This window comes from Balaenoptera physalus (genome assembly GCF_965194825.1).
Source record: "Balaenoptera physalus genome assembly, chromosome: 1".
NCBI lineage: Eukaryota > Metazoa > Chordata > Mammalia > Artiodactyla > Balaenopteridae > Balaenoptera > Balaenoptera physalus.
The window spans coordinates 142,479,133-142,500,839 of record NC_138882.1 but is presented as its reverse complement, the minus strand read 5'-3'; the positions used below and the strand labels follow the sequence as shown (position 1 = coordinate 142,500,839).

General features: G+C 36.6%; 2 protein-coding genes and 1 pseudogene across 3 annotated transcripts in view; 1 reads left to right on the top strand and 2 right to left on the bottom strand.

Annotated features, from left to right (window-relative positions):
- Window positions 1-1,246, top strand: part of ATG4C (autophagy related 4C cysteine peptidase) — a 94,228-nt gene extending 92,982 nt beyond the window's left edge. Inside the window, exon 11 of the mRNA XM_082453780.1 lies at window positions 94-1,246. Coding sequence (XP_082309906.1) covers window positions 94-261 — 168 coding nt within the window. The 3' untranslated portion in view covers window positions 262-1,246. The remainder of the gene's footprint in view (window positions 1-93) is intronic.
- Window positions 1-21,707, bottom strand: part of L1TD1 (LINE1 type transposase domain containing 1) — a 449,271-nt gene that overhangs the window by 28,654 nt on the left and 398,910 nt on the right. The gene's annotated exons all lie outside the window — the stretch shown is intronic.
- Window positions 1,368-9,069, bottom strand: LOC309656822 (protein lin-9 homolog pseudogene; annotated as a pseudogene). Its single transcript has one exon. The product of its transcript is annotated as a protein lin-9 homolog pseudogene (transcript).

Here is a 21,707-nt window from a genome sequence, read left to right as displayed (position 1 = left end):
AGAGATTCAGGGCTAAAACATTAGATTTCATCATGTGGTCCTACTGTGCACTATTGCATCCAATAAGGGATTCTTCTGTTCTTTCTGTTACAGATGCTGAAAATTTCTTCTAAGGAGAAATATCCCTTATTTACTTTCGTAAATGGTCATTCCAGAGACTATGATTTTACATCTACTACAACCAATGAAGAAGACCTTTTCTCAGAGGATGAAAAGAAAAGATTAAAAAGATTTAGCACAGAAGAGTTTGTCTTGCTGTAAAGATTAGCACATTTGTGCTTGATGAGAAGAAATCCTTTGAAGGAAGCAAAATGAAGAGAAACAAGTATACTTGAAACTGGTTTATTTTCACAAATACCTTAATTTTGTACGTTCTTTAAAAAAAAAACATTTGAAAATATACAAGTTTTAAAGATATTTTTTTGAAAGAGAAATGATTCAGTGAATCTTGATTTCTAATAAATATCAAGTGATTCTGGCTGCATTCCTGTTTCCCTAAGATCTGCTAATGATAACTCTACCTTAACTGCAAGTCTTCCAGTCTTCAAATTCTTCCACCTGGGTCCAGTATTCTCCTGAAGGTTTTGTGATATTGGGCCCCAAAATAGGATCACCAAATAGTTTCAAAAGCTTCAGTTTATACTAATGACCAGAAGAGCAGAGAATGAATCTTCAATGCTGCCTAAGCCTCCTGATATTATTGCAACCAAAGGATGCTTTTGGATGTGTCTTGATATATATTAAATAGTAATTTTTAGCTGTGATATGATACAATTACATAAGCAGAATTTTGAGTTGAGGTAATACTTAGCAATATGATTTTATAATGGCTCCTCATTTTGCTTGCTGTTGAGCCTTGTCTGAGGAGTGAAGGTAAGGTATTGGTTTTCCCCACTGATTTAAAGGTTATGTTATTAATAATAACTACATCCAATCTAACAGATAAAGGCAAAATTGTTTGTTTCCTATCTCAAGAATGAAATTTTATGCAAACTCTACTTATTATGCAGTTTTAAAATCTAAAGATAAGTACCAGGAAAGATATCAGTAGATGCTCCTCCATGTGATTTTTGCTATTTGTATAAATCAGTACAGTGGTGTTTAGAAGCTGAGGCCATCTGTAAGGTAAATCTGCCTTAAGTGTATTATGTATTACTTAAAGGCAAATTTGTGATATAAAAGTATGAGTTATTATTGAGCCAGGTTTATAAAATAAGTACTTTAATAAAGATGTAAGAACATAAAATGCCTTTGTTTTGGTTTTAATGGGGTTATTTTAATCCTTTCATTTGAAAAATCATTGTCTCAAATGAATTCTGTTTATTTATAATGAAGGCAAATAATATTGTTGCTTTGGAAGCAAGTATTAACTTATTTTATGAAGCTTCCATGTTTCAGTGTGAAAAGGTGACTTACAAAGACAAAAAATTGTGTATCATTTAAAGTCATTGATTTTTTTCCTTCAGGAAGCCTATTTGTTAAGTGTACAGTTACACGCAAAACTGAAAGAGGGTGGGCAGATAGACTGCTTTGGTATGCCTGATGAGAGAAATCAGGTTTGGCATTTCCTGGTGAAGATAGTTTATTGAATTCAAAAAATAGTCAGTAATCTAAAATTTTCCTTTACCCTAGATGAAATCTGGACAAGTTAAGTATGGTACTGATTTTCCTAGAATGCGAAAGCAGTACAGGTACAACAAGAAGCCAGTGGTATGCCTGATTTTATACACTGCAGCTCCCTCGTCTAAAGTACTGCAATTTGTTGTTCCTATACACCTGCAGTAGTCACAGGATTCTACAACAAACACATCAAATGAGAGCACCATATCTTCAAACAAATCAGAACTGACTGTAAGTGTTCTCTTACAGGGACTATATACAAGCTTAGAATTACAGGATAGCATTCTGTTATTTTCACAGCATATTTGGGGATGAGACAAAATTACACCTGGGCAAAGTTGAGGTGAGAGGAGGGAGAAACTTCCTTTACATTGCATTATATTGAAAATACTCAGAATATTGCACAGACAAGACAGATCTTACAATACAATCATCCCCAGGACTGAGAATAAATGGTTAGGATCAGAAATTATTAGAATAATATGCATATAAAAAGTATTCAACAATATGTATGAATGAATGCATGCATTCATGAAAATTGAGAGATAGGCTGATGGATTTATCTTGCCTATTAATAATTAAAAAATCAGCTTCAGCGAAGGACCAGCCAAAACTTGTGCTAGTCTTTTATTGGAAAGACAGCAACAAAACTACATCATTAGATTTAGAATAGAGGTTTCAGACTTTGTTTTGAACACAGATTTCATTTAAAGTTCTGACAGCCAGTAGACTCAGTCAATAAAGCTATTGGATGATCTCTTTCAGCCTGGAATAAAAGAAAGTAATAAAGGACAAGATTCTAAGATGGGTGTTCTGTTAGAATTACGATAGGAGGATCCTCCATTTGGACATCAATATTAAGATACTAGATTTTACCATTAACATTTCAGAAATGAATTAAAAAAATTTTTGATGTGACTTTTTGGTGGCAAAGGTTTCTTTTCTCTCTTCTTCATAAAATTTGACACTTTGAATCCCCTTTTGTCAATGTATTAACCACCAGCAGGCAATCTTGAGAGTCATCATTTGGTGAATGACTGAATGAAAAGATCCTTTATAGTGTAAGTCTATGTAAAAGAATTTCCCAGAGATATCCATTTTTCAGTTTTTACGTTAAACCAACCCCATTGAATTTGTGTTAGTGAGAAGACAACTTTAGAGGATTAAAAATTCGGTTAACCTTAGGATTTAGCATTGTCCAAGGGCAAACATATCTAAAAATATATATGTTAATTTCATCTTATTTTTAGGAGAATGGAAACAAAATAGCAAAAATAACATCTGTATAGTCTATCCAATTTTAGGTCAGAAATCTCTATTTTTTAGAGATCTCTTGTTACTTTCTCTTATTCCATGCCAGAAAGCACTGTATTTCTGGTCACATCGTACTAATCCAGTCTTTTTTTTTCCTTTTCTCTGCTAATTTCTTTGCTACTAGGAGAAAGATTTATTTTCATGGTTTATCACAGGTCACTTTCAGTAGCTTGCATTGTACATCTAGGTCTTGACTATATTTTCATACACAATCATAAAAACACTATAAAGGATTTTCCAAAAACAGAACACGATAGGAAGAACAGATAATGAAAAAACACTTGAAAATATTAAATCACTATATGAATTTCTATTGAAACAGACATAAGATAAGGAGGAGATTGAGAATTTAAAATAATAGTGAAATAGAAGCAAGATATCCAGAATATATTGATAGAGGCAATTTCTTAGAAAGGATAATGGATTATTATTTTCTATAAAAAGAAGAGCAAATGTCTTTCGAAAAATTTTAGGAGAATAAATACTTAACCAGTAATATTTATTATAGCCTCAGTATTGTCAATCAACCACAATTTAATAGTACTATATTTGGTTAAGCGTTTAGACTGAATATCTTCAGGTACCGAATTGAAAAGGTGAAACGTCAGACCAGGAAAAATTGGAAACATCCTATTGATTCTAAAATATAAATTTTCTATCATTTTATAGTTTGAATCTTAAGTCAGTTTAGAAATCTGAAGCATTTTTGTGTGGTTTTCATGGTTATATAAAGACTTTCTCTTTGCCTATAAACTTTGGAAAATATTATATTTAGAGTCATTATTGCAGAAGTCCTCAGCATTATTGGTGACAAGCAATGGCCCAAAACATTCACAACTATTATAAAGTTTCACTTACTTTCTCACAATAAGAAAAATATGCTAGGGACTTCCCTGGTGAACCAGTGGTTGACACTTCGCCTTCCAATGCAGGGGGTGTGGGTTTGATCCGTGGTCGGGGAACTAAGATCCCACATGCCTCAGGGCCAAAAAACTAAAACATAAAAACGGAAGCAATATTGGAACAAATTCAATAAAGACTTTCAAAAAAAAGGAAAAGAAAAATATGCCAAAAGTGGAGAATACGTGTTTGTATTAGGTAGAAAAATTATTGTGCTACCCTCTAACCAATTCCTCCAGAAATTTAGAAACTCAATTTTCCCCTATTTTAGGTCAATAGTCCAGATACTGCTGTCATTCAAGAATGAATCACAAAAAAATTCTACAGAGAATTATCTTTCATTTATAATGTTATTGAAAATTAAATTAATAAGTATAAATATAATACTTATATTTTATACTAAGACAATATAATAAGAATTGGGAATTCATGGGTTTTAAAAGAAGTTATTTTATAAGCAGGAAAGGTAAAGAAAGGAAAGTTAGAAGTCCAGTAGAAGTCTGATAACAAAAGGATGAGAGAATTATTGACAGCAAGTTTTGAGTGTGTCTAGGCAAATACACCATATTAGACTGACACAGGTAAAAAGTATGAATTTAAAAGGCTTGAAGGCTGGGATGATTTAAAATTTTTTTAAAAAATAATTTATTCCTTTCTTTTTTTTGGCTGTGTTGGGTCTTAGTTGTGGCACGTGGGATCTTTTGTTGTGGTGCATGGGCCTCTCTCTAGTTGTGGCGTGCGGGCTCCAGGGTGTGTGAGCTCCGGAGCGCATGGGCTCTGTAGTTTGTGGCACACGGGCTCTCTTGTTGAGGCATGCAAGCCCAGTAGTTGTGGTGCACGGGCTTATTTGCCCTGCGGCATGTGGGATCTTAGTTCCCCGACCAGGGATGGAACTCGTGTCCCGTGCATTGGAAGGCGGATTCTTTACCACTGGACCACCACGGAAGTCCCTGGGATGATTTAAAATTTGATGTAGGCATTGGTAGAAAGTAAATACTGACTGATACCAAAAGGTAGATATGTGGCTGCTGTGTTGCATAACTCCAGGGGGGCACTGTTTTCAGTGTAATGTGAATGGCACTCCTGGAGTTGTACAATGTGGCATCCTTGTAGCTACTTGCTATTTATACAGCACTGTTCTGATCAATTCAGTTGTATCAAATTATAGCTAATGAATCTAAGATGGGGAATTAGATCTGGGATTAAGGAGACTATTAAGGAGTCCTGAGACTTGGATGATCCTATAATGGAGCAGGTCAGGAGAGTCCATAGTTAGGACTCTAGTAATTTATTAGGGAGTTTTAATGGAGAGATACACATACATATTTAAGTTATTTCCAAGTTACTTTAACTAGATATCATAGAAAAAAATCCACCCTACACTTCTGCTACCTCAACATAGTATTTTCACTTGTCTATATTGTCTTCTATTTTGTGTTTAATAGGCTGAATTTTGATTCTTATTTTTAAAATTTAACTGCATTCTATTTGATGGAGAGAGCCACCACTTATCAGTCTTTCAACTTTTGATTTGTGTAATGACATTGTGTCTCTGACTTGCATGGTAGTCTTTCCTGTGTCTTGTGTCTGGTTCCTAAACCTGATTCACTGTGCTTGGCCAGTTTTGTGGCTACCAGCCCATGTCTAGAGAGAGAGACCTAGAGAGAGACTCTTATTTTCGTACATAATATGTTCCTGTAAACACTTAAAACAGCTGAATGTGAAGGAACTGAGCCATAGATGCTTTCAAACAATATTTTAAGGAAGGTTCTGTCCCAGAGAGTATAAAATATTATGGAAATATTGAAAACATTATAAAATTATTTTAATCATATAGTCTTGACATAATCTTATAGTTCTAGCATTTCATAGATGTTCTTTATTTTTGGTCTTTTATAGTCAAACATACAGTTGATTGACTTAAAGTCCAGTGAGCATGTCATTGAGGCTGATGATTATTTCTGTCCTTGTATTAATTATATGAAATTTGAGACCTACATTTCTTTTTTTTTTTTAATTTTCATAGATCAATTTATTTAGAATTACAAATATTAAGAATAAAACATTTATGCATTTCTTAATTAACATAACAGTTTAGCTAAATATAAACTCTGCACTAAAGTTCTGCAGTGGCACAATACCAACAAAGAATATGGAAGCATTTTTAAACTATACAAAAATTTCAAATGGAAAATAATCTTGTTTCAATTTTATTATACATTAACATATAAAAAGTCTCATTTTATGAGACATCGAAAAGAATCAAAGCCACTTCTACAGCTATATCTTAAACTCCAAATCTGAAAACAATTTATTTTATTTTGACTTTATAATATTCTATATTAAAACAGAGAAAATTCCAAATACACACTTTTTACAAGATTAACATCTTAGGCAGGGTTTTCCTTAAAAAACCAAAAACCAAAAAATGGAGAGGAGGAGTATAATGTAACCGTGGTGGAGTCATAAAAAATCGAGAAGGTCGCTGTTTTTGTCCAAAGGCAGCAATAGGCATCGTCTCATGAGGCTCATTACTAAGAACTTCATAGTCAGGGATAGTATGAGTTCCAAGCCCTGCCCTATCAAAAGTTACTCTATAAGTAGCATTAAGAGTATCCACAGCATCTATCTGTCCAGTGAACAGACCATCATGAACACCACATAATCGTGCTGTAACTTTGGTTCCAATAACCAGGGGCAAAGGAATTTCGTCTGGGAGATCTTTGAACTGTGAAACATCCGCCACTTTCCTTTGTTGTAAGAGCCTCATTTTCTGCCGTTTCTGTTTTAATGCTGATCTCTCTTCCTCAAAAAATGCAGAAGAACATCTCCGTGGTTTCCCCATAAGCCGCCTGATTTTTCCCCATTCTACTCTTGCTAACTTTCTTGTTTTCAAATTAGGAAAAGATTCCTTTAGACACACACAGAAGTCATTGTCGCCTTCAAAAAGTGGTTTATCTATATTTGAGTAGAACCACTCATATATGCACCACTTATGTGCTTTGGGAAGCTTGAGTAAGTTACGTAATCGAAAACCAATCTTCTGTGAGGCCTTCTTATCTGGTGTTGACATTGTTGCTGTAAATTTCTGTGGAACCATTGCCACCCTCTGATTTCTTTTAGGTGACCTTGTATTTATTTGTCGTCTTCATCAGAAAAGAGCCGACTTCGTTTTGAATTTCTGAAAGGCATTTCCACAGCAGAGCCTGTATTCCTGCCTTTCCAAACAGGTGTTTTTTGTAAAGAGCTGTACTTTTCATTCCATGTGTTAGATAAGCTTCCGTTTTTTAAACTGACAAGGGCTTTCGCTGAAGAGCTCTCGTCAGGCAACTCGTCGAGCTCCGCCATCTTGAACGAGCCGCGCCGCTTTTTCAAAGGCTGCCCGCCACGGTGCATTGTGGGGCGGAGACTGTCTTTGCGAGGGAGGTTCGAATGCGGAGCTCGCTGCCCGCGGTGCGGCGCAGCGCGGCGCTACTCCAGCCGCTGCCGGCTGAGGCGGGCCCGGCTCCGCCCGCGCCTGCCCGGGGAGGGGGTGTCGCCACCGAGACCTACATTTCTTACCGTGAGTTTTAGCACTTTCTTTTTTCTATTTTCCTGTCATGTTTACAAAATAAGGGGAAATGAAATATAAAATCCAATATTGTATAAGCTGCTACACAAAGATTGTGGTATTAGCTGGCACACAGCATCAGCTCAGAGCTCATAGTGCTTCTTTGTCAGCTGATGTTCAAAAGTCCAAGTTTTATAATATTAAAGGTCATTTAGGAGTATCAGATTATATGAAAGTCTAATGTCTTTTTGATTTATAGCCATCCTAGTGGGCATGACGTGGTATCATGTTTTTTTAAAAAAATAACTTTATTGAGATGTAATTCACCCTTTCAGGTGTACAGTTCATTGGTTTTAGATGTATTTGCAGAGTTATACAGTGATCACTACTCTCAAATTCCAGAATATTCTCATTACTCCAAAAAGAAACCCTGTACCTATTAACTAATTTACTTTGTGTGGATTTGCCTATTCCAGACATTTCATATGCATATATATGTGGCCTTTGGTGGCTGACTCCTTTCACTTAACATAACGTTTGCAGATTTATCCACATCGTAGCATGTATCAGCACTTCATTCTTTTTTGTGACTGAATAATATTTCATTAGATGGATATACTACATTTTGTTTATTTATCAGTTGATGGACATTTTGGTTGTTCCTACTTTTTGGCTATTATGAACAACACTTCTATGAACACTTGTGTATATGATTTTATGTGGGCATTTGTTTTCCTTTCTTCTGGGAATATGCCTAGGAATGGAATTGCTGGTCATATGGTAGCTCTATGTTTAGCTATTTAAGGAACTGCCAAATTGTTTTCCAAAGTGGCTGCACCATTTTGCAATTCCATTAAGAATGTATGAAGGTTCCAATTTTTCTACTTCCTCACCAACCCTTGTTATTGTCTTTAATTTTAACCATCCAGTGTGTGTAAAATGGTACATTATTCTGGTTTTGATTTGCATTTTCTTAGTGACTAAGGATGTTTAGCATCTTTTCATATGTTTGTGGCCATTTGTATATCTTCTTTGGAGAAGTGTGTATTCAAGTTCTTTGCTCATTTTAAAATTGCTTATTTGTCTTTATATGTATTGAGTTATAAGAGTTCTTTGCACATTCTGGCTACAAGTCCTTTATCAGAAATACATGATTTAAGAACATTTTCTCCCATTCTGTGGATTTTTTTACTTTCTTGATGGTATCCTTTGAAACACCAATAAAGTCCAATTTATCTGTTTTCTATTTTTTATTTGGTTGCTTGTGCTTTTGGTGTCATATTTAAGAAACCATTGCTTAATCCACGATCACAAAGATTTATGTACTTCTTTCTAAGAGTTTTATAGTTCTAGCTCTTACATTTAGGTTTTTAAATCCATTTTGAACTGATTTTTGTATATGGTGTGAGATAGGTGTCCAAATTCCTTCTTTTGCCTGTGAATGTCCAGTTGTCCCAGCACTATTTCTTGAAAAGACTATTCTTTCCCCATTGAATGGTCTTGGCATTCTTATTGAAAATTAGTTGACCATAAATGTAAGAGTTTATTTCTGGACTCTCAATTCTATTCCATTTATCTATATGTCTATCCTCATGCCATATGTATATGATGTATAGTTGATTTACAGTGTTGTGTTAGTTTCTGCTGTACAGCAAAGTGATTCAGTTATACATCTCTATACATTCTTTTTCTTTTTTTTTTTTTTTAACATCTTTATTGAAGTATAATTGCCTTACAATGGTGTGTTAGCTTCTGCTTTATAACAAAGTGAATCAGTTATACATATACAATATGTTCCCATTTCTCTTCCCTCTTGCATCTCCCTCCCTCCCACCCTCCCCATCCCATCCCTCTAGGTGGTCACAAAGCACCGAGCTGATCTCCCTGTGCTATGCGGCTGCTTCCCACTAGTTATCTATTTTACATTTGGTAGTGTATGTATGTCCATGACACTCTCTTACCCTGTCACATCTCACCCCACCCCCTCCCCATATCCTCAAGTCCATTCTCTAGTAGGTCTGTGTCTTTATTCCCGTCTTGCCACTAGGTTCTTCATGGCCTTTTTTTTTTTTTTTTCCTTAGATTCCATATATATGTGTTAGCATACTGTATTTGTTTTTCTCTTTCTGACTTACTTCACTCTGTATGACAGACTCTAACTCCATCCACCTCATTACAAATACCTCCATTTCATTTCTTTTTATGGCTGAGTAATATTCCATTGTATATATGTGCCACATCTTCTTTATCCATTCATCTGTCGATGGACATTTAGATTGCTTCCATGTCCTGGCTATTGTAAATAGAGCTGCAATGAACATTTTGGTACATGACTCTTTTTGGCCTATGGTTTTCTCAGGGTATATGCCCAGTAGTGGGATTGCTGGGTCGTATGGTAGTTCTATTTTATACATTCTTTTTCATATGCTTTTCCATTATGGTTTATCACAGGATATTGAATATAGTTCTCTGTGCTGTCCTTGTTGTTTATCCAGTACCACGCTATCTTGATTACTATAGCTTTGTAGTAAATTTTGAAATTGAGAAGTGTGAGTCCTCTAACTTTGTTCTTTTTCAAGATAATTTTGGCAATTCTGAATACCTTGTATTTTCATATCAACTTCAGCTTGTCAATTTCTGCAAAATTTTTCTTTTTTTTTTCAGTCTTTATTTTTAAAACATAAAGTGTTATTGAATTTCCACATAGTATGAAGTTGGCCCCAAACACCAAAGATACTTGTTTGAAAAGGAATAAAACATGCAAAAGATAGGTCGTATAGGTATGGTCATATTGTAAAAGAACATATCAAATTACACTAGATTACAGCCAGAACAAGTGTTTCAAAACTAAGACTTTACATATTCACTTAATACTACTAGTTTGGAAAAAATTATGAATCCTTATATTTAGGGAAAAACAGATACTTAATTTCTCTGTCAAGCTCCAGTGTTCCACTGTGGAGATGGCATAAATGAACTGGTTAAACTATAGAGTCAGACTGGCTCTGCTCAAATTGTGACTTTAGCACTTACTAGCTATGTACATGGCCTTGAGCAAGTAACTTAATCTCATCTATAAAATATAGATAATAGTAACTATCACATTGGGCTATTGTGAGGATTAAGTGAGGAAACATGCAAAAACACTTAGAAAAATGCCTGGCACATAGTGAGTACTCAATAAGTGTTAGTCTTTAAAACTGTTGTCAAGATTTCATTCATCTCTGTCTTAATATTTGAAAAGGCTTTAAGAGTAAGTTTTTTGTTTTTGGAACTGGCATTGAAGAACAAGAGTTAGAAAAGAAAAGAAAAAAAATCAAAACCCCTAAAACTTCTTAATTCCACTCCAATATTGAGTGTCTGTCGGGCTCTATAGAATACCTTGAGGTAAAAAAGTGACACTTCTGTCAGGAAGCTTGGAAATTTACTTAAGGGTGGGGAAAATACACCAAAAGATGGTCACACTTTGTAGGGGAAGAGAGGACTTATAATAGAAATTCTATAAAGTAAAATTGTATTTGGTTTCAAAAGAGAGCTCATATCTGGTTATGGAGATTAGGAATGTCTTCATGGAGGAGGTGTCATTTGAGGTGAACCTTAAAAGTCTGGTCTATAGGCAGTGGTGAAGTAAGTAGTGGGGCTAATAAGGAAACAGCACAAAGACTCAGAGACAGGGTCCGTGGACATGTTTTCTAAATGAAAATGGGGTTGGGGTGGAGGGTTATCCCCATAGGGCATGTTTGAGATGCATGTGGCTGCTTTTGGTGGTTCTACTGACCAGGGAGCACTGGTGGCATTTAGTAAGGGAATGATGATAATAAACATCCTGCAACGATGTGGATAGAAGAATGTGTATTAAGAATGAAACATATGTCAAAGCTATATTACTGAGGATCTTGAGGGTCAGGCTGAAACTTACACTTAAGTAGGTAGGTGCCTGGGAGGAGGGCCACAGGAGCAAGGATGTTGAAGGAAGAAACAAAGGGTATAGAAGTCAGAAGAACTGGGGTTTAGTTCTAACACTTTAAAACATGAAGATTTAAAATTGGAAGATGATTTCTCAAACCCTATCCTTAGAGTCTGTTTTACTTTGATATAATTCTGTAGAGTCTATGGATGAACTTAGTGAATTTAGGTGGGGCTGAGGAACAGTAAGTCATTTAATGTAGAGGTTTTTTTTTTTTTTTAATTTTTATTTATTTATTTATTTATTTATTTTCTGCTGTGTCGGGTCTTCGTTTCTGTGCGAGGGCTTTCTCTAGTTGTGCCAAGCGGGGGCCACTCTTCATCGCGGTGCGCGGGCCTCTCACTATCGCGGCCTCTCTTGTTGCGGAGCACAGGCTCCAGACGCGCAGGCTCAGTAGTTGTGGCTCACGGGCCCAGTTGCTCCGAGGCATGTGGGATCCTCCCAGACCAGGGCTCGAACCCGCGTCCCCTGCACTGGCAGGCAGATTCTCAACCACTGCGCCACCAGGGAAGCCCAATGTAGAGGTTCTTAACCTGATGAATCCATGAGTAGAATTCAAGGGTCTATGAATTTGGATGTGAAAAAAATTACATCTTTATTTTCACTAACATCTAACTAAAACATAGCATTTCCTTCCACTAAGAATGTAGGCAAAAAGGTATAGTAATATTAGCAGTACCTAGGACTTTGCAACTCATTGAAATCATAAATTCTTTTGTACCATGGTTAATGCGGTTATCTTGAAATATTTACACTGCCTTGAAATTACGGTAGGACTTGCTGCTAAGACTTATTAATGCGTTGACAAAGAAGCCAATATATTACTATATATCAAATTTCAAAATATTTTCATAACTATTCCCTTTGTAACCATGTGCGTTTCATTTACATTTTAAAATATTTTATTGAGAATGGGTCCATAGACTTTACCAGGCTCGCAAAGGCTTTAAAGTGAGGAAGTGGGAGAAACGGAATGACAGAAGGTCGTGAGGATGATAGGCAAGGCAGAAGAAGTTCAGGCTGAAATCAGGAGTTGGAGCATTTTTAGTGTTGAAGTAGATGGATGCACATCAGGAGGAGAGGGTGTGAGATGATGATAGAGCAGCACCTGGAAGCGGGAATGCAGAGTCACCCTCACCACCCCCCCCAATGGGAGGGATTCAAATAGAAGGAGGAGTCCCTGCTGGTTGAGTTTAGATGGGAATTAGTATCGTCAGGGAAAGAAAAGTTTGAGTCAGTGTGAAGAGAAACGATTAATGATTGCAATGATGATAACAATTGCAACAGCTGCCATTTATTGGGTACTTACCAAGTATTTTATAAAAAACATTGTTTCATTTAATCTACACAAAAATCCTGGGGTATTAGTTATTTTTATCATCTTTTACAGATGAAGAAACTGACATTTCAGATACAGTAACTTGCCAGATTAGCACAGTTGATAATTTGCAGATCTGGGATTTAAACCTCTCCTGATTCCAAAGGCTGTTCTAATTTTCCCTGGAGTGTAGTGAGTTAGAGGCTCCAAAGGACCGAGAAGCAGGCGCTAGTGAAAATGGCACATAGAGTGGAGGAAGGCTGGGCTGGATGGGGATGAAAATGGGGCCAGCTGTCGAAGGGTAGCCTTTTACCTAACGTAGCCAGAATTTTGGAAAACTGGGAATAAAGACACAGGCAGTTTGAAGAGGTTGAAGAAGAGATGAGAGACACTTGACAGATTTGCTTATGTTTTACTGGCGTTGAGAATCAGATTCCTGTTGTTTGAGAAACTGCTAAATAGATGGGAAGTTTTCATAAGATGCTCCTTTTCTCTCTTCCCTTCAAGTAGTACATCTTACTTACCCTGAGGTGAAGAGTCTGATCTTAGTAGCCTTATGAGGCGACAGTTCGAGCCCTCTCTTCTTTGCCTGGCCTTCAGACCCCAATTTTCCAGAGACCACAATTGAGAAAGACCTTTTGTTACTGTACAATAGGGGGAAAACTCCCAGTGGTAGAAAACAGACTGAGGACTTTGCAAAATATAGCAAGTTCATGTCTGCTAATATGTTAAGTTATTTGGCCTCCCTAGTTTAAGTAGTGATTTGTTGTTTTCATGCTAATACAAATTCTTGTATTAATAGGAGCATGGCCTGGGTTTCTTCATCCGCCTGGGAAAAAATTACTTGTTTGATGGTAAACAAAGAACAGAAGAATTGATTCACTGTCCTCATTTTAAAAAAAGATGGTATGAAGCAATAGTGGAATAATTTTAATTGTAACCCTCTAACACTTGCCATCAGTAAGATCATTTGTGTTCTGTTTTTAGGAAATGGAGTATTAAAGAGTACATAGTGCATTAGAAATGCAAAACATGACCGCATGTTCTCAGGATTTTGTCAGTGTTACATGAAAGAGCACTTGTATTGGGATACTCAGCTCTGAGGGTATTCTCTGTTCAGTGTGTATTTACAGAGATGTATGAATATTTGATTAATGAGTCATGGTCTCTGGAGAAATTTAATAACTGTATTGCTGTACAAAGCCAGGCCCTTAACTGTTAACACAGCTGCCAATAGTGTCATTGACACTGCAACTCTTTCTGAATCTAATATATTCTGTGGAGTAAATTCCTTGGTCAAAAAAAGATCTGTGAGAGACATTATTCAGTTATCTGTTTTGAACTTTACCCAATTTAGAGGCTCTGATTTGTAAAGATTTTTCCAGTGAAAACAAGCAGTGATATGGAAACTTAAAAATGACCTATTTTAAATGATTACTTTTCCCAGAAATTAGTTGAAAAATCATTAATAAATAAAAAGTGGTTGATAATTCTCTTCAAGATTATCTGTTAGGGATTCAGCAATAATGTTGTCTTGCGTATCATATTAAGAAATATCCATAAGAAGTAGAAACATGAGGTATACCTGTGATTTAGATATAGATCTCACATCTATTTGAATGCCATAATCTAAATTCATTATTAAACATAATTTAATGTTTCTTCAGGAATTATGGAAGGCTAATTTATCCCTTCATCTATTTTTTTTGTTTGTTTTTAATATCTATGGAGAAATCAATTGTAACTTTCAAAGGTAGGTATTTTAGTATTGTTACCTCATTTAACTGCTTGGGTAACAGGGAGAAATGTCAAAAAAAGATAAATTTAGTGCAGAAGCTTTTGCTGGAAGCTGTAACTGCATGGTAGAATTATCCATGCTATGCAGAATTTCCTGCAACACTTCTCCTTAGGGCCACAATGCATTACAGCAGACGTATAATGAAGCTGCTATAAAATCTCTGGTAATTAAGGGGGATTTGACAGTAATTGCAACAGTGAATCAACTTAATTATTACCTGCTTCAAAGAGAGCTAACCTGATGTTATAATCTAACCTTTTCTACTTTTAAAATGGGAGATTAAACAAGTATATGTAGCATTTAAGAATTAAATCTGTTGAGATAGAATTGCATTAATATACTTCTAATATACATTTTATGCACACGTACACATCAGCTTCTCAAGAAGAACTAGCATTAGGCTCCCTGTGATCCTCTGAAGTTATTTGGTATACTCTGGAAGTTGAAGCAAACCCACAGTCTCTGAATGGAGTCCGCTTCTCCTCAAGCCCAGACAGACCTTGATTATGGTTTGCCTGACTTCCGCAACATAAAAAGGATGCTTTCTTAATAATTAACACGTAAAGAAAAGAAACACCATTATTATTATTGTTGTTTGCATTTAGATAGACTAGCTCTTAGAATCTTAAAATCTCAAGAGCTACAAGCAAGCTGATATGAAAGTGAAGATTTAGAATCAAATGAAAGCTCTTCTATAACTTGGTATATTCAACCCTGAGTGCAAAGAACAAGAAACCCAAGTTTCAGCCCGAGTTCTGTCTGTGGTAATGCTTCTTATAAACTATATGCTCCTATTTCCTGTAGCCCGCTGTCTTCCTTCTCACAGGAGTGGGAATGGAGAAAGATGAAAGTAGTCACTGTGATCTGGATGAGTTCATGTCATATACCATGTGCTATCAAGGACTTAGAACAATTAATACCAGGTTCGATATTTATGATTTGACACGCCCCACTCCCCCACTCTGACAGATACCCCTCTCTTTTCTGCTCTTAAGTCTTATATCTTCATTGGCTTTAGCTTTACCTATAGCCATATTAATTCTCTGTAATTATAGGAAGATTGGACTTCAGTAGTTTTGTTTTGAAGTGTGAATCTTTTTGTATTTTGTGGCTGCCATATGTAGAGACCCAGTAAACTGACTCGTTTCATAAGAGATGATCGATTAGGCATAGATTTGGTACAGTTGGGATGGAATAATCTTATCCTCAATTACTGTTTGCCACACTAGAAGTAGGTTCATATGAAAATGAACCAGAATTGATTCTCCATCTGGGGCAGCAGGACCCCTGGGCAGGCTTTGATCATCGATCTTTGTAAGATTTCTTCTGGTATGTTGCAAATTCAGCCTGAAGGAAGGATTCCTTGAAGGAAGATTGAGAACGTGTGTTATATACCTTGTTTTCTAATGTTGCTTCATACCACTAAGCAGATTGTTTCTCAATACAGGAAGCAAATAAGTATGGTCAATAATGAATAACGATTGGAAAATTAAGCAATGTGAGTTATAATTTCAATTTGGTCACTGATTGACTTGGGGAAAATTGTCTAGAACCTCTTTTCGTTTTATTCCTCTACTAGACTGAATTTCAGCTACTCCACAGGAATCCCCTAAAACCCAATCCGCTTGTTTGTTAGAAAACTTTTACCAAAGCAGAAACTCACCTAAGGCGTGGCCTTTGTAGAGGTAGTTAGTACAACCTCCAGAGGTACCTATTTTGTGATCAGGGATCCTCCTATTCCACATGAGCCATGGTTGTCTTCAGTTCATGCTCATAACTTTTAATTTACCAGGGATCAGTGATCTATGCAGGGTTTATCCCTCTGATTTTTATCTTTTAGATGGTTCATTCCTTGTTTTAATGAGCAGAGGAGGTTACAGGGCATGAAACTCAAACGAAATGATTTCTACTTGATAAACAATGTAACAAGGCCATGGAAAGAAGTTGGAACTGTTGGCCAGAGAAATAATCCTTTACTTATACAGCTTATCTATGTACTTGAGATAGAAAGGTGAAGGAAACAGGCAAGGTTTCTGCTCTCATGGAATTCACATTTAGTTGTAACTTCTATTTACTAAGTGCTTACTATTCTAGGCACTTTATATGCATTATCTCATTTTTATGCCATAGACAGAAATCTGTGCTTTATACGGAAGAAACTTGAGACTCAGAGAGATTAATCAAATTGCCCAAGGCTACCCAGCTGGTAAATGATTCATTCAGGATTCCACCCCAGATCTATTTGACTCCATAAATGGTTGAAACTGCTAAATTTTGGGATTGTATGTAGAATTAATGAACCATGTTGTTCTTTTCCTAGGTATTATAAGTTAAAACTAACTTTACCATATCCACCATGCCAAATATTTACTATAGTAATGCAATGAGGTAGAGAGCCCTAAGTTTTTATTTTTGCTTGTTTTTTTAATTAGATGTATATGACACATTAATATCCTGTTTCTGACAAAACCCAGAAGTTAGCAAGATTTCATGAAGACCCCTTGAAATGCAACGGAATTTTCAGTGTCAGCATTTTCAGTGTCAGATATGACATAAGAATCAGTAAGTTCTGAAGCTGTTACCTTCCATGCAAAAGCTATTACCCTCTCTCAGTTCCTCTCAGATCTTTTCCACAAACAAAACACGTACTGACTTCTTATGAACTTTATGAAGTATGGGTATCCATTTAGAGAACTGCATTGTAAGACAAATTGTCATACTTCTTTGTTCTTATAGAATGATGGAGTAAAAAAAAAAAAATAGGATTATGCTTTCTGAGAGAAAGTTAATTATACAATCACCTCAATTATTCAGGGGTAGAATATTAGATTAGGGATATATTCACTCCTGCCTTGGGCGACAGAGAAGGACCTTTTAGTTGACACTAACATGATTACAATAAGGGATTACAAGTGAGCTGGCGTCACCTGAAAAATGACATATATCTTTGAAAGGTGGCCAAGTTTTGGGGACCTTACAGATTATCTAGTCCATTGTCTTCTTTTTACAGATGAGGAAACCAAGGCCACCAAAGATAAAATTACTTGCCCAAGTTACACAGCTATGTAGGACAGAGCTCTAATTAGAATTCAGTTTGTTCTTTTAGCAGAGAGAAAATTCATTTTAAAGAGTTAATATTTGGTAGCTTTAATATAGATAGCAGAACATCTACTGATGTCTTTTTAAAAGTCTACTCTCATTTAAGTAAATTGGGTCGTTCAGTTGACTTTCAAGACTAGAGTCCTGAAAAGGGATAGAGTTCTTGTTACAGGAGTTGCCTTTCCTTTGGTGTCCAATTTGAGCATTGTTGTAGACTTGGGATAGTGAGTGAAACCATCAAGAGAGAAAATAGAAAACCAAGAGCAGAGGGAATCAGTCTGCGGTTTTTTTTAAAAAAATTATATTTATTTATTTATTTTTGGCTGCATTGGGTCTTTGTTGCTGTGCATGGGCTTTCTCTAGTTGTGGCGAGCGGGGGCTACTCTTTGTTGCGGTGCATGGGCTTCTCATTGCGGTGGCTCCTCTTGTTGTGGAGCACAGGCTCTAGGCGCGCGGGCTTCAGTAGCTGTGGCACGCAGGCTCAGTAGTTGTGGCGCACAGGCTTAGTTACTCTGCAGCATGTGGGATCTTCCCAGACCAGGGATCGAACCTGTGTCCCCTGTACTGGCAGGCAGATTCTTAACCACTGTGCCACCAGGGAAGTCCCAGTCTGAGTTCCTTTTTAAAAAAAAATTCTACCCCTCCCTCCCAATTCATATCTTGGCTTTTTGTGTTATTGTTATTGAGTCACTTCTGCAAGAGGAATAGGAAAACAGGTGATGACTGCCGGTTGGCAAAACTTCAAAAGGAAGGTCAGATGTGAGAAGAAAACGAATGGAGATTTCCAGTATAAAATCTGTTTCACTTATCTATTGCCATGTAACATATCACCTGAAAATGTCACGGCTTAACCTAAGAAGGATTTGTTTTTCCTCGTGGTTCTGTGGGTAGATTGAGTTCAGCTGTAAGGTTCTTCTGCTCCTCGTGATGAAGCTGTAGTCAGTCATGTCTTGTGCTGGAACAGCCAAGATGGTGTCATCTTCCAAGACCAGTCTCCAAGTAACCTCTCATCATTTGCTAGTCTAACCTGAACTTTTTAGTGCATGGCAACTCCTAAGAGAGCACAAATGCAGTAGCTTCCAGGCCTTCAAAAGGCTCGTGCCGGGATATTGCACAGTGTCACTTCTGCTAAATTCTATTGAGCAAAAGCAACTCAAAAGGCCAGCCCAGATTCACAGGTAGAGGAAATACACTCCATTTACTGATGAGAGAAACGGCAAAGAATTTTGTGGTCATCTTTAAGCCATTATCATCTCAATTTTTTAGAATCTCAATTTTTGTTTCTCAACCAATCTTATATCTTAACTTTCTTACCTTTTTAATGTCCATATCAAACATCCAACAAATGCCAGTATTTCCTTAGCCCAGGCAATAACCTATATCTTTCCTCAATTTCCCCTAAAGACAAAGAAATTCACAGACATACACAACTCAGGAAAATGCTAGGATTATGACGTTGTGAAATTCTAGATTTCAGAGATTACAAAAATATCCCTGATTATCTGCATGAGATCTGAGGTGAATTTTCCAGCCCCTTTTATTCTCTAGGGGTATAAAAAGAAGACTTCAAGTCCCAGGAAATTTAACTTTTGGAATAAAAAGAAATATGAACGTGTGAGAGTGAGTCAGAGGGAGAATTTTGACTGGGAATTTAGATGTGTAATTTGGTTCAGCAAGAAGACCAAATCCATTTTCCCTTTGGCTGCTGCATTCTAATTTCTCTAATAGAGTCTGAATTTAGAGAATCGTCTTCTCTGACCAGGTACTCCTCTGCCAGAACAACAGAAAGTGCCAAACTGACGTGGCAGTGATGGCCAACTTGACATGGAGACATTGGAAAAATAGGAATGAGGGATCAGCTTTGATTTCCCTAAACTTTATTTTTAAAAATACTTACAAAGGCGCTACACACAAGCACTCAGGTCTGCTTTTCTGCTGAAAAGGCAGTGATTGCACTGCCAGCAGGGCCCTCTTACTGAAGCATGTAGACAATGGTGGGAATGGGTGTTATGGAGTGGATTACACTGTAAAGACAGCCATGTGATTTTAAATCCCCTTTTCCCTGAAGGCACCAGCAGAATCACCAAGAGGTAGCCTCTTCCCCCTCAAATGAGATACAGCAGTTTATCATGTCAGACTACGCCACGGAGGGTTAAGGCTATCGGGCTTCTGGCTGTCAGGAACAGGATTTCATATTGGGACCCCCTCAGGCCACATGGAGGAAGCCTAAAAAGTTCATTCTCCTTTTCCCATTGTCTAGCATCTTGCCTCCTTTTCCCATCCCAGTGTCCTCTTGACCAACCTTAGAGTCCAAATCCAAATCATGTCTGTGAAATAAGCATTGTAAGATTTTCCTCTTATTAAGAGAGGGTTCCCAATTGTATCTGAATAAATTTAGTAAAAAGAAGTAATGGGTTTTTATCTTAATTTATGAATTTTCATAAGCTTCCACAAACTTAGAAAACTATCTTTTAACATTTGGAACAATTCTGTGAAAAGAATCTGAAATTATTTCTGCCTAATAGAGAGTAATCTATGGAGGCAGGATCATGAGACCAAAATATACATATGGAATTCTTCTGCAGAGCTACTATATTAAGATTCTGTTCACAGCTCCTATTAGAGTTCATCACCACCTATTTCAGATTTTGCTTATAGTAATTGTTTCATTGTAAAAATCTTCTGTGTCTGTTTTCTGAATTGCTATGTTGTCTATAAATATTTAGTGATAATTCATGATTGGGTTGTATTTACCCCTGTAGTTATGTATTACAAATGAAACGGCAGCATCTGCTGAAATTAAAAGTGGCCACATTTTCACTGGAGCTTAATTAAATGCCAAAATTTATCTACATTAACAACAAAGTACTGAAATTTATTGATCAATTCACATGATATAAGTTGACAAATGGCTTAAGCAATTTCCATAATTTTCTACACGTGTTAAAATTTGTAATGAAAAAGAACACTATATTAACATTAAATGAGAAATGAAAGGGAGGTTTTGTACTGGGACCAGTGCCCTGGAGCAGTGTACTTTGTTTTCCAGGCCCTGTCCAGGCTTGCTGTTTGAGCTGTGTACAGATGGGTCTCTGACAGTCCTACAGCTGTTCTCCTAATTGTCCATTAAGTGTTCTATTGATTCTCTGATTCAAAGTACATGTCTTTCAGCTCAAGCTATCCTGTGAAGTGGCAGACACATTCCTTGTAGAATGACAGAGCTCCTTGAAACCTAAAAATGTGGTCTGCCAGTTTCAATTGAGGATCCTGCTTTCAAAGGAAAAGGCTTGGTTAAAGGCACTTTGTAATAGCTGGTTAGGTTTTATTTTCTAAACTTTTAGCATCAATCAATTAAAGCAGCAGCAGCATGAAGAGTTTTAATTCCTGGTTAAGCATGTACAGATTGCACCTGGCTGATTCAAGGTAGGGTGAGGGGATCAGTATTGGTAATAGAAGATCAGCCTTCTTTAGCTGTATGCAGATTTTTATCCCCCTGTGCACCTGACACGCGCAGTCATTTTCATTTGACTTGCAAGTTCACTTTTAGCATTTTTTAAAAAATTGAGATCATCTGCAATTCCAGATTATGCCAGTCAGAAGCCTGTTTAAAATCATCTTTCTTTAATCTGGAAAGTGAAAGATAAGATGCATATCTGTTCTGAGGACCATAAATCTTCAGAGAAACAAATAACCATAGATAAAACTGTAAAAGTTATTTAGTTCTCCACTGGAAGAGGTTTATTAATGTAAAATTTCCGGTCCACGGTGTCATGATTTGGTTAGCACTCTGTATCTCATTTGCGCAATGGTACCTCAAGCAAAGAGCTGATGGCTTCAGAGTTTGAACTTTATCAGTTGTGTAGTTCAGTTGTAATCTAAGTGCAAGGAATAAAACAGAAGCCGCTCTCCAAAAAAAGTCCAAAACTATGGTCTAGGTCACCCCCAATACTATTTGCTTTCTTTTCTTAATGAGATGATACATCCTAATGTTTTTACCACTTCAGTTTAGCTGTTAATTGCTTTGTCATATATTATTTCAATAGAAAGCAGTCTTATTATCTAGTAATCTTTCAGCTATAAATGAACTGAACAAATAATGTTTGTGGCCTCCAGTGTATCAGTTTAATTAGGAACTACCCCA